Source organism: Denticeps clupeoides, chromosome 10 (assembly GCF_900700375.1).
Source record: "Denticeps clupeoides chromosome 10, fDenClu1.1, whole genome shotgun sequence".
In the NCBI taxonomy this organism is placed as follows: Eukaryota; Metazoa; Chordata; class Actinopteri; order Clupeiformes; family Denticipitidae; genus Denticeps; species Denticeps clupeoides.
Window position 1 is genome coordinate 21,006,226 of NC_041716.1, and position 14,108 is coordinate 21,020,333.

Here is a 14,108-nt window from a genome sequence, read left to right on the forward strand (position 1 = left end):
TTCTCACTAAATAATAATTTCCTCAAGAAAAGAGATCAAAACGTGATTTTTAAAATGTATTTCATTCATCACATTACATGACATGATGCACCAAGTCTACAACTCTTTACAAGAATACACTGAAACATACACAAGGTTCACGATGGGTACATGAATTATAGATCATTGCACTTACAACAGTGAATGTAACATTTTTTAAATAATTTAATCTTCTGTCATTTTCTGTTCCAATTGATATTAGTACAGTCTGCTTTCTAGTCTCAGCCCCACCCACAAATTGTATGGAAGCCAGGGTATCCCATTAAAAGGAAGGTATTTTTTGTTCTAATTTTACAAACACAACCAGTATAGAAATTATACACTGAACCATTTTCCAAATATGACTTCATGTTTTTTCTTTCTGCACAAGCTGGCCACATACACAAGGTTTTTTTTTTTTTTTTACTTTTTTTTTTACACAATTTGTTGTTATTTTCCTCTTCCTCTTTTCATACACAAAAGCACAAATCTGGCAAGTTGGTCTGTGTGGCATTACATTGAACGATTCCCATGCTGGTGATCGTTGTACACTTTAGATTTACATCAGAGATGTTTACAGAGATGTTTCACGATTTTCTGATATTTACAGTGAAGAAATGGCTGTCTGTGGGCTTCTAGATGGCTAAATGGGCTGCTGTTAGAGGTCATGCACTTGTTACAAAGCAAAAACAGAAACAGAAGAGAAAACCAATCACAGAAGATGTGAACATTTCTCCCTAATTGTCTTTAGAGGAATGTGTTTGTATTAGCCACCATTCACTACCTCTCTCCTTTCACCCTATATGTGTTCATCTTTATGGTCCTGAATGTGGCCACGCAGAATAACCCTCAGCAGGCATTATTTAGCACAGCTATTGCGCGAATCAAAAGTCTGACAAGTTTTCGGCATAAAAAACAGATGAATGTCTAGTTCTCCACACAGTCCAGGTGAGAATAACATGGCTTTCTCAGGTGACCAGTATTGAATTGAGCCCTTTCTGCTATGCATATTAATATTTCCCATTACATTCCTGAGGCAAAAAAAGATTGAACACCAACACCAATTATTCCTCAGTAAACATTTTGAATTTCCTTTTCTGTGATTGTGAGCTCTTGTACTGTAGCTTGCAGACATTTTTGCAGTGAATCATTTTGGATTGCCAAAACACAGTTGTAGAAAAGTCGAACATAAATATTACAGTAAAGATAATCTTTCACTTGCAGTCCATATATTTCCCAGAGATAAACGAGTGTAGCAATATTTAATTTAATCTCTATGATAAAATAATGTAATGATTATTACATTTATGATGAAAAAATATGTCATTCTTTCCACTTAGGATATATAGATAGCTGTACAATATGAATTTCTATTTAAAAAAAGATCACATAGTTTCCAGATCATCTTACCAGAATTCTCACAATCTACTTTACTATCAATATGTTTCTGGATGTCCTGTAGAGGAATTATGGATAATACCGAATCATAAAACAAGCACTGGTCAAAGCAAAAAACAAGGGCGTACTGATTTATTAGATTGCCAGTACGGTTGCAGGGAAGTGTGCTCTAAATTGAACATTATTTCAAATCATAGCTCTCAGTCATAACTTATATTATTCAGAATTCTACATATTGGCAATCCTCCAATATTGCAAAAAATTTCAAATCAAATCATAATCACTAAGTTCATACATAGAATGACCAGGTAAATATATGTTTACATCCATCTTAATTAGAAATATGGTTACAACAGATTAATTCTCATGTATGATTTGGTTATTTATAAAATGTCTTTTTATATTTATATTTGTGTATGTATATATATATATATATATATATATATATATATATATATATATATGTGTGTGTGTGTGTGTGTGTGTGTGTGTGTGTGTATATATATATATAATTTATGTAACTTTATTTATTTATATTTCATAATTGATTTACTTGACAGAATAACAAGTGCATAATCTTGCAGCTGAACACTGCAGTTTTGTTCATGTGATGAGTATTGGACCAGCAGCACAATGATTGGGGGCGTCCATGCTACCCACCAACATATGCGTGAAGAGAAATGATGGCACCTACAATGGGAATGTGTGAGGGGGACTCAAACATGCCACAGCAATCCTAAACAAAAAGCAATATACATTTTATCAATAGTTCAATTTCTAACGTTACAAGTAGTTATTATATATACAAGATTAATCTGTATATATCTAGTTCATGTTCTAATTCCCTTTACAAGACAAGTATTGTGTTTTTTGATGGTGATTCTATACTCCTATTCTACTTTTTATCCAAATAATAATCATTGCATAGAACTTTTTAAAATGAAGAGTCATTCTTGACCACTCCTGTATTTCTTTGTAGGTTTGTGTATGAGATTTTGCGTTCTTTATTTTTTTTGATGAATGGACACATGCTTAGAAACAAATGTTCACGTACACATTCACACATCGACACAAAAAGGGAAACACACACATCTTGGATGTTCGGCGGGAAGCATGCTTGCTCCCAGATTGACCATATAGACAAGAAGTCGGGGCCTGGGTCTGTCCACTACGCCCTGAGCCTTGAACCTGTCCACTGCGGATAAGAAATGTAATAATAACAAAATAAAAAAAACAGTGCAGATGGGAAGAAAACCAACCTGAGAGGTTACCATGACAACTGTCAGAATCATGGATGGCCAGGGTGGAGAATAACGAAAAAGATCAAAGATCCTCCCCCCTTATTGGTTAAGCTGTGTGAGCTGAGACTTGCTTACAGTCACCCTGAGGATAAGGGGGTGTAGCAGACGAGGCACGGATGGAACACCTTGCACCCGTCTCTCTGGCCCCGCGCTGCCCCAGATTCACTGCCACCGTCTACCGCAGATGATTGGGATGAGCTCGTAACAACACGCTAGCAGCTAGTTTATTTGGGTCTGACATCTGCTCGTGCAAGCTAGACCGGGTTCTGTGCCAAGGCACTTGATTGCAGTATTGTTGTTATTGGCTTGGCAGGCTGTGCTCGGAGTCTGGGAACTGGGGAAGTGGCGCTGGAGCGGGTGGACAGACTGCGGCCTCCAGGGACGAGTGAACAGGACATTTCTGAGCAACAGATGAAGGTGTCACAATCTTGACCACTATTTCAAAAGCATTGCAAACTTGTGCTCTTCCTTGAGTGACTGACTGTCATAAACTATTGCTTTAAAAAAACTAAATATTTTTATAAATAAAAAAATAAATTCAACATAACATTTACAAATAAATTAACATCAACAATGGCAGAAAAAAATTACAATGGCTAAAATTAAAGCATGTGATTTGCTTTGTTTCACTATTACTATCAGTATTATTAGTATTTACAAAAATTCTCCACATATCATGTGAAAAAAAAAATCAAATGTGCAAATAAAACAGACTCAAAACAAATAAAAAATTAAGGCGGTATGAAACTCAATTTAAAAAGGTCAGATGAACAGTGCTAACATTTCAGAAACTCCAGAAGCCAGGGTGTGGCCGGTTTCATAGGCAAGTTTCTTAATGGCTTTGCAATGGCTGAACTCAGTTCCTGAGCGCGGGAGTGTGGCGTCGTTCAGCCCGTGAGTGGCTTGACGATTGGCTGACTGCACTACACTTTGCTCCCCTGTCTAAATCCTGGAGGATCTGAGTTGGACGTCCTGAACGGCCTTCTTCTGGATGGTCCATCACTCTCCTATGCTGGCTCTTAATTCTCTAGATTCTCTCTCCAAGCTTGTTTGTTTTTCCAGCAAGTGTCTTATGGCCACTGTGCTGAACATGGTAAACAGTGTGAGGTCTTGAATATAAAGTTACATGCATTCCACTTCTTTAAACACATTGCAACAAATAAAAAGGAACAAATGAAAATCCAACAGGAAGAAAAATGATTCTGCATTCAAAAACAAAAAGGGGGCTTTTCCATTCTGGAATGTAGCGATAAAAACGGAGCATCTTCTGAGCACGTCATCTTCTGTTGTCATTATTTTTTTTTTATATTTTTTTCTTCTTCTTAAATTCAATCTATTTTAAATAAAGCAAAGGGCCTTTTACAGGAAAAACCTATGAAATTCATCTTCTTTGATTTATTTTTTCAAAAAACACTTTCACTCATGAGAGGGGAGTTGGGAGTTGGGAGTTGTCATCCGAGCACAGGAGTTTGAAATCAAGGATCCCCATTTGGCAAACAGTCCTCTGTGTGTGTCATTAGAAGATGGAGTTTCTGACCTTCCAAATGACTGAAAATGCTCCTCAGCTTTCTCTACAGGACCAGGCATACGGGTATGCATGTGACGTATTGTCAGAGAAAGGAAGGAAGGAAACATATGAACAATCAGAGCCCATTGCTGCTCCTTGCTTGATCCATATTTCTACACTCTAGAAGGAAGGAATTCATATCATCTGAAGTTTGAGTTTCTTTGGCCATTTGGTTATCATCCTCAGAAAGATCTGGAAGACAAAAACAACAAAACTGATGTGAAAGGCAGCTTGAAAGCCACTGACATTTGATTGGTCTGTAGCTGCATGTCCACAGAAAATTCAACCTAATTTTTGGCGACAAGATGGATAAAAAATTGCATAAATTAAATTAATGTTATGAATGAAATGAATGTGTGAATGCTAGCAGCAAACACATGGTATCCATGATATTATATATGAATATATAATTATTATTATTTGAAAGTGAAAGTAAGGTGATTGTCATTGTAAAACACAGCACAGCACACGGTGTACGCAACTAAATGTGTCCTCTGCTTTTAACCCACCACCCTTGTTGAGCAGTGGGCAGCCATGACAGGTGCCAGGGAGCAGTATGTGGGGACGGTACTTTGCTCAGTGGCACATTGGTGGATCAGGATTCAAACTGGCAACCTTCTGATTGAAGATATGTTTTTTCATGAGCTGTCAGCCATGTACCCTATACACTGACTATTTTACATTGTGTTACATAAGTGTTTTTACATATGTTCAGTGTTGTCCTAAGGATATAGATATAATAAAATATTTACAAAAATGTCAGTGGCTTACTTACTTTTGTGAGATACTGATGCTTATGTTTTGTAAAATGAATTGGTAATGTCATGGTTATAGTGTTGGGCCAAGACAGGATATCCAAAAGAAGAATGATATACTAGTAGATAGCGGATGGTAGCATGATCTGATCCTTACTGTCTGGCCTGCCAGGGGAAAGCAGCATTGTGTGCTCAGGTCTGGAATATGTACAGTTCTTTGATTCCCTTCCTGGTTGGCTGAAAATGAAAGAAAAAAGAACAGAAAAAAGCTATAAAGTACAACATATGGTGTAACATTAATAACAACAACAGCTGACAGGTTTATGACAGGTGTCATAAACAGATGAATCCAAGCAATAGACTAATACATTAAACACACCCTTAATAATAAATATATGATAAATCTAAAGCACATTAAAATACACAATAGCATGCAAATGCTATATGATCATTTGAGTGTGATCAATAATAATAATAATAATAATAATACATTCAAGCAATAAAGTTTTCTCACCAGTGCACCCAGAACTCTTCTCTCCCTCTCTCACTCTCTCATTTACTCTCTTTAAATTAAAACACAGAAGGGGAACTTCATAGGTTTTTTAGTTCAAATCATAATTCTCCACAGCTCTCCTCCATCACTTTATGGTAATCCTAAAATGACAAAACAAAAGTGAAACAAACACTCACACAAAAACTCTCTCTCTTCCTCACATAAAATGCTCATGTCACCCTCGACAATTATCCAGACACCCTGTGAATAAAACCGCCAATCAGCTCTTCTACAAACTAAACAATTACTGTATATGGCATTATATCAGTGTTAGCTCTGACAAATGCTGGTAATGCTGGTGTGTCATCATATCATCAATTTGACAAATTCTACCTTATTATTTTAAGTTTCTCAGTAAATGTCTTAACGTCTTTATTGTGCCAAAAGTCACAATTACACTCATTAGAGCTAGTGCACTTAAATATAGAATCTGGCTGTAAATCAACAAGTCAGACTCACCTTTGACTTCAACACCTCACCACAAGGAGGTGAACTTCTTGCCAAATCCAGAGATAGCTATTTGGGGAGAAAGATCAGTGATTGAAGGATGTCAGCGATATGAACAGAGGTATGCTGGAAGAAGATCTCCACATCTCTTGTGTGTGTGTGTGTGTGTGTGTGTGTGTGTGTGTGTGTGTGTGTGTATATATATATATATATATATATATATATATATATATATATATATAAAACTCTTAATTACAGAGCTGTCATGATCCGGACCGGCAGGGGTGACTCTGGACTGGAGTTTCATGTTCGTCCTGTGTAATGTTCCCTGATCGTGTTCACCTGTTGTCTATTTATATAATTGTATAAAGCTATCCTGTTCGTGTCTGTTCGTGGTCATTGTGCGTGTTCATGTTCCCTTGTCTCGTGTGTAGTCCCCTGTCGCGTGAAATCGTGCGAATGCGTCCTCCTTCATGCCATGTCCAGCCCACCCGTGACAAGAGCAAATGTTGCCAGACTTTTTAATATTGAAAAGGGAGAGAGACCGATTCCTGCAGTGTCCAAGGTTATGTCCAACTTATAGCTCTACAAATTATAACATTTTTATATTCACGTTCTTCTCCAATATAACACAATTTGTCTTCTGCACAAACTGCTCAACAGACATCTCATTGCGTGAAAGGCATCTATGCTGGGTCCACTTTTATTTACATGTTATTTGTTTAAGTTCTCTTTTAAAGCACACTGAGTGTTTTCTGTATTTTAAATGGGAGGAGCCAGATGACTGACATCTCCCACGCAGAAGGTAGCGGTACTGAATATATTTGTGAGCACTTCTCACCCTCTCCAAGTTTCCCAGCCTGCTCTGCTGCTCCTCCTGGCAGGATCTTGGACAGCACACTCTCTCCCTCCATCCCCATCGGGCCTGCAGCACTGCCAATTCCTGCTTTCGAGCCAATGCCCCCAGCCTTGGAACCTGATGTGTGAAAATGGGTGTGGTGAGGGGTGAGAGTAAAAAATAACGTCATGCATCAGTACTACAGAAATTACAGATTGTTATCAATGTGTGTATTTTCTGTTTGAAATTAAAGTGATTTATTTGTATGTTGTTTATGTTGAATTATGTTGTATTACCCAATAAAAATCCCCAACTGAATGAATGGCAAAGATCACACAATTACATATCTGATTTAATTGTATATATCCATATATAATTAAAATTTTAGTCATTAAATACTTGCAAACAACAACCAACACATCAATATGTAATAAGTGGCTTACTGTGAACTGTCACATGGACAGATTGTCTTGTAAAATCAACGAATCTAAATAATCTGTCATATACAATATGCTGATTTGCGCAAACATTACCTGCATGTGCGTGTATCTTACCTATTCCTGTGAGAGGGGGTTGGCCAGCTTTTGGGGGCTGGATTGGGACTGCTTTTGCTCCAATAGCAGTTACAGGGGTGGGTTTAGGCTCAGTCTAATTGGAGTGTTTAGACAGACAGACCATTATTAATCCTTTAACATAAATACTGTAGTACTGTACTGTACTGTATGCACTGCCTGCATGAAATAATGAAAACTCATACTGCTCAAACACAATAGATGCAGAAGCGGGTGACACTCCATTGTGGAAATTAATCAGACACGAGCAGAGAGTCTGATTTTCATTTTGCATGGCATGCCCAGTCAATGCTTTCAATTAAATATAAAGAGTAGAGTATTAACAGCTTGAACTTTTGCCAAAAGATCATACGTTGGCTGCTTTGGAGAGAAAATATTTCCTATTGAATTTTCAGTTAATCAAATTTAGAAGTGTATCATTCTTACTGGAAATGAAACGTTGATTGGCAACCTATTCATTCCCGTTGTTCCTGGCTAAGTTTCACTCTGGGCTTCCCTGTATCTTAAATGACAATTCATTTCTTCATGACTGTGAAGAATGGTTATTTACTTCAATGCTTTTTGAACCTATAGTTTTAATGTTAATCTACTGGCAGGATTGCAAAGTTTTACAGAATGTTAAAGGACATAAACGTGATTAGATTTGCTGTGGCAGGCTGCTCACGGCTCCACTCTGTGCTGGAAGGAAGACGACTAAATCTTCCCTATCTGACTCCTGTGAACTTATAGCAGAACGAGAAAAGCAATGCAGACACTGTCTCAGCAAACACACAGTAGAAAGTATAGCTGCATTAATGATGTTAATTTATTTTTAGCAATTGCAGTCAAATACATAATACACCATACACCAGATCATCAGATTGTCTCACAATATATCACTTTTTTCTCACCTACTATCACTGGGATAAAAGTTTTACCATTAATGTAGGTAAACACATACCAGTGCAGTTGTCAATCACACCACAATAGTGCCAAATGGTATATTCTTTATACAAATATATAATTTTAAATATGGCTCAATAATGAAATTTAATTAGATAGACTCACCACTGATGGAGTTGGTGTTGCTCCCGTTGCAGGCTGGCGTGCTGCAGGACCAGCCTGACCTGGCTTGGCCTGGAGTTGCTGAGCTTGAGATGGCTGTGGCTGCCCAGCCACACCACTTGCAGGCTGCGGCTGCCCTGGCCTGGCAGCAGAGGTCTGAGGCTGCTGCTGCAATTGTGTCCGCTGGCCTTGCTGTGTGTCTGAAGACTGCGATGGCCCAGGCTGCCTGCTTGACCCTGGAGGGCCACCGGAGCTCCTCTGACTTGGGGCAGCTGAGCCAGGCTGTCTGGAGGAGGACGGGTGGCCTTGAAGTTCCTGCTGCTTCCTGCTGGAGGAGACCTGGTGATGTGAGGATGGCTTACCAGAACGTGGGCCATGGTGGTGTCCAGTTGGATCGCGTGAATAATCGGAGGAGTGGTACCCCTGGGAGCGGGAGTCTCCTCTCTTCACTGAGGACAAAGACATGCCCCGGGAGTCATGGCGCATTGACGGATCCTTTGAAGAACGAGATGATCGTGAGGACCGTGGCTCATCTGAGTGGCGTGATGAGGAGTGTCTTCCGGTGCTCCCACTGCCATGGTGACGATGTTCCCGTGACGATGAGTGGCGGGAGTGTCCGTAGTCCTCCTGTGGCCACAGGTCCTCCTCGGGAGGCTCATCATAGTCGTGGTAAGTGTGTTTGACATGGCTCCGCCTCCCCGAGGAGTGGCTGCCGCTACCATAGTGACGGGAGCTACGGGCATCACGTGGCTTTTCAAACCAATCGGTTTCTTCCTGGCCCAAGTGGTAGGCTTTGGAAACCAAAAGTAGATCACAGTCAATTTCTATGTCCGATGGTGAAAGAGGCATGCAGACTGAGGCCATGCAAGAAACAAAGAAAGAACCAAGAAAAGGAAGGACAGAAAAACACAAGCAAATTTAATGCCCATGCACACCACACAGACATTACAATGTGCACCCTAAGATATTAATAGAATCATACTTTGAATTGAATATGTTCACTTTTGAACCAAAAACCACAGGGCAAACAATGAAAATAAAAATTACATACAGCACATGCAAAAAAAGCAAAAGCACAGGGGGAAATGAGAATGAGTGAAAAAGAGCAGACAATGGCTCATGCAGTCTTGGAGCTGGGAACAACAACTTTGGCAAGAGCTGCTTGTCTCCTGAAGATGCCACAAAAGCATGCACTGAGCTTTTTACTCCTCTTTTTTGATTATCTGTCCCTCTTTCTCTTTGGGTGGGTGGGGGATGTTTATAGTAGGCAGTGTTTTTGGCATTCATTGGCCAATTACCTTCACTGTCAGAAACAGCACAATGCATATCGTCTATAATGTACATATCATCAGGTTTGTAGACGTGTGTCCTGGGCAGGTCTTTTATGTGGTCCTGCACATCGGGCAGAGAGTGGCTGGAGCCATATGCGTTACTGGGGTCTGCCCCCAAGGAGCCACGCCCAACACCCATGAGCTTCCCCATGGGGCTGAGTGGGCTCTCCTCCTCAGAATACTGTGAGCGTAATGTGGGGCGCCCACGATTATAGCTGCTCCTGTATGACCGGTCGTAATAATCCCGCTCATATGACCGGCTCCTGTAGCCCGTGTCCCTGGAGGTGATCTTGTCCATGCCGTAACCAGTAGAGCGGGACCTGCCATGGCTGTAAAACCTGTCATCCTCTTCATAGTAGCCCTGTGCATCGTACACACTCTTGTGTAACCCGTAACCAAAATTGTCTTGAAGCTTTCTTGACCTGGAGCCATAGCCGCTGGTGGTGGAAGTGCTCATGGTGTAGGAGGCCAGGTCAGCCTCAACATCCCTGGCCTCCTCGATAGGGGAAAACTTGGAAATCTTTTGCTCGATGCCTTGTTTTCTGTGCTTGCTCCGCTTGGAAGACATGACAGCAGGGGCCAGGCTCTTGGAGGAATGTCTCTGGGCTGCACGTGATGTCATCATTGAGTACTTGTAGTCATCATAGTAATATGAGGATCCCCCACCCATGCTACTGCTGCCCACTACCCGGCCGTGCAAATCTGACCCTCGCGGATGGTAGCCGCCGGTGCTCTTACCCCTGCTGTGATGATGGTCGTATAGGTCTTCCTCTCGCTCATCTTCTGGTCTGCTGTAGGAGCTCCCCCCTCGTGTGTGGACACCATCGCCCCCGTAACGGCCGTGACCCTCGTTGCGATGTGGGTCAGTGGTTGTGCCCATACCCTCTTTGGTTAGTTCATTAATGTCATCTATCATCACATAATTTCTGGGAACGTTCTGCTCCAGATTGGAGGAACCATACAAACTGTCGCTAGCATAGGTGGAAGGGCTATCAACCGAATGCAGCCTGTCAGAAAGTGTGGTTTGCCCATACGTGTTAGCCATTGTTGTTGTATACTGTCCATAGGAACTTGCTGTAGTTGTTGTGTAGCCATACGTATTTGCTGCTGTTGTAGTATACTGACCATAGGAACTGGCTACAGTTGTAGTATACTGCCCATATGCATTTGGTGTGGTTGTAGAGTAACCTCCATAAGTACTTGAAACGGAAGTGATGTATGGGCCATAAGTGCTAACCATGCTTGGAGTGTACTGTCCATATGAAGGAGCCATACTTGACTGGGAATAGGTTGTGTCTTGTGCTGTTGTAGTAACAACGACAGTAGGGTTACTTATGACCTCATAATTCGTGGGCAACTTGTGCTCCAGGTCAGCCAGTGATGTCTGCCGGGGTCGCTGGTGCACAGTGAGGATGTCGACCTGAGGTTGGTAAGTGCTTGCCTGGCTGACCGGGTAGGGTGGTGCCTGGCTTGGGTACGGAGTGGTGTGAGTTGGATATGGAGTCGGACCTGCAGAAGGAGGAGGCTGGAAACCGGGATGCCCTGTCTGGACTTGAGGCAGCACCACAGGTTCAGTTGGGTATGGGGGCTGGCTTTGTGGAAAACTCTGAGTTGAGAATGATGGAGGTGGATGGTGGGTCTGGAGGGGTGTAGGCTGGGGAAGAGCTTGAGCTTGGGAGACAGTAGGATATGGAGGTTGGTTGAATCCAGAAGTTTGGAATGGGGTAGCCTGTGGGGCAGGTGCTGGTTGGCTCTGAGGATACTGGTAGGAGACAAAAGATGAAGTGGATGGGTACTGAGCAGCAGTGTTAAGCTCACTAGAAAACTGGCTGAGTGGCGCAGTGCTGGGCCTTGTCAGCAGACCATTGCTCTCCAGGGACACTGCCGCTGCTGCCAGGCGCAGGTTGTTGAGTTCAGAGTCTGACATATAGTCCCGTGTGTCACCCATGCAGCGAAGATATGCAATCTCTCTCCTCTCTCTCTCTTTCACCAGTGTCTCCTTGCGCTGTGTGATGCCCAGCTCCAGATAGCGGAGCTTAGCATCAATCTCCTTCTCTTCCTCCTCCAGCTCAGCCTGCTGCTTGCGGAGCTTTGTGGATTCCTGCTCCACAGCCTTCAGCTCGTGGGTCAGGTCCTTCAGCAGGTTCGCCTTGGAAATCAGACCAGGCCGGGTACCAGCCTTCATGGAGGGCACAGAGGGCACATACATCTGGGGCAGGGCAGGGGTGACAAGTGGCAGCTGGGTCTCATCAGGCGGGGGGCTGGGCAGGGTGCGCTTCACCTTCCTCAGGAGGGAGCTCTGCTGCAGGGCAGCCAGCTGCAGGGACACAAGAGCCAGGGAGAATGGATTCAGCATAAGGTTCAGATTCATAGTAAAAGGTATTTCATGTAATATGATATCCAGACAGAGGGAAAACACTAAATGCATTTGTGTTGTTTGCAGAACCAAACAATGTCAGGCTTCTTATTGACTAGAAGGATTAGGGTGAAGGCTATGGAGCAGGAATCCACAAAGCTCTGCTAGCTACACTCCTGCACGCCCTCTCAGATGTGCAAATGAAATGAGACTGAAAATTCCCTCTTCACAGGGTCTCCGATTCCAATCAACTCTGGTCTCCTTTGTTCACCTATTCAAAAAGTATTTCAGACAAATCTAACACTTACACACGCACATGCATACACACTGCACAAAATACATGTAAAAAAATCAGGGCTGTTAGTTTTTGTAAACTCAAAATCTATAGAAATCGAACGAGAATTGCTGGTGTCTTCCTCCTGTAAGTCGCTTTGGATAAAAGCGTCTGCAAAATAAAGTAAAGTAAAGGATGAATATTAGGAGGGACAAATGAATAATATACTTTATATTGCATATAATTTATATTAATATATAATGCAATCACAGATTTGACTGACATGTCAAATTACTCTTAATCAAATTGAATATTAATTATTTAGCAATCTGAATACTTTAGTATGATAATAATCTAGTATTGATTATTATCTTTATAGATTTTCTGGAATAAATCTTGATTTATTATACAAATCTCTGGATCTCTTTTGCCATTGTGATAAAAAAAAAACTTACATCAGCTGGGCCTGTTAAGAATTTCTTACATTCCAGAGAACATGGTTGGATGTTATTGATAAAGATTTCATTTAGAAATATCTGGCTATGTTAGTCACAATCTGCATGGTGATACAATAATAAAGTAGTACATCAAGAGTGTGTGATGTCATATCAATGCCACATATTCTGGATTTGTGGAAACAGATAAAATGAAGAAAGAACTGCTTGGTGATGATCCATAAATTGGTGATGAAGCATTAATTATGCTTTTATAATAAGTTTAAAATGGGAGGAGACTCTTATGCACCCTTCCTGTAACACCACTTGTATATGATGAGCTCAGTAGACATTTCAAATGCAATCCTGTTATAGTCACTGTAAAGCCATGTCTACTTCTAATTAATTAAGTAAATGTTTCTCCACTTACTGTTTTTACTTTAAATTTATAAATTGCATGACTAGAAACAATGAATAAGCCTATGGTTAACAACTTAATAAATTGCAAGCAAGAAAATTTGTTAATATCGGGAAGTCGTACCCCTGATATCAGTTCCTTTTTACCATATATCACTGCCTGTGCACACTGGATTTAGATTGTAGATTATTGTATTGCTTGCCGGTGTTTTTATGATGCACATTTTTTCAGGATCTTTTATCCGCAGCTCTGATGTTTGTGACGGTGTTCTGAAAATGCCAGTACTGTGCTGATTCACTGTAAGTTTACAGTGAATCAGCACAGTTCTGGCTGATTCATTGTTTTTAAAAAGGTCACAACAGGTGGGGGTGCAGAAGAAAACCACACAAGCCTCTGAAGAAAATAACCTCTTGTTTTTGTAGTTATGATACATTCCGCTAAACATATTAAAACTACTAAAACACAATATTCCTCATCATATTTTAAGGCTTTATTCACATTTACACAATGCACCCCCTCCCCCACCCAATTACACGAATGTGCAAATTTACGCACCCAACATCAAGAGCACAAAAAATACTACTTTCGTTATACCAAATTATCTTCATCACTGTCAAAGAAAAAAGATTCATGCTGACTGCAGAAAATCTTTAATCAAGTTGTGCTGCTGGGTGGACTTAATGGTTAACAGGAATGTGCATTGATCAGCCATAACATTATGACCAGTGACACATAACAATATGTGGAATAACAATAAAATTCTCATTACAATAGTACCTGGCAGTTGATGGAATACATTACA

General features: G+C 40.9%; 1 protein-coding gene across 3 annotated transcripts in view; it reads right to left on the minus strand.

Moving 5' to 3' along the window:
* Positions 1-43: 43 nt before the first annotated feature.
* bsna (bassoon presynaptic cytomatrix protein a) overlaps positions 44-14,108 on the minus strand; it is a 90,052-nt gene continuing 75,987 nt past the window's right edge. Inside the window, exons 6-13 of one of the 3 annotated variants that reach the window (XM_028994712.1) lie at positions 10,563-12,141; positions 8,497-9,284; positions 7,432-7,525; positions 6,881-7,015; positions 6,052-6,108; positions 5,554-5,693; positions 5,197-5,276; positions 44-4,476 (exon numbers count right to left, since the gene is read on the minus strand). In XM_028994712.1, coding sequence (XP_028850545.1) covers positions 6,068-6,108; positions 6,881-7,015; positions 7,432-7,525; positions 8,497-9,284; positions 10,563-12,141 — 2,637 coding nt within the window. In that variant the 3' untranslated portion in view covers positions 44-4,476; positions 5,197-5,276; positions 5,554-5,693; positions 6,052-6,067. Of the gene's footprint in view, positions 4,477-5,059; positions 5,277-5,553; positions 5,694-6,051; positions 6,109-6,880; positions 7,016-7,431; positions 7,526-8,496; positions 9,285-9,791; positions 12,142-14,108 lie in introns of all 3 variants that reach the window. The other 2 variants (XM_028994710.1, XM_028994711.1) reach the window with 2 other exon arrangements.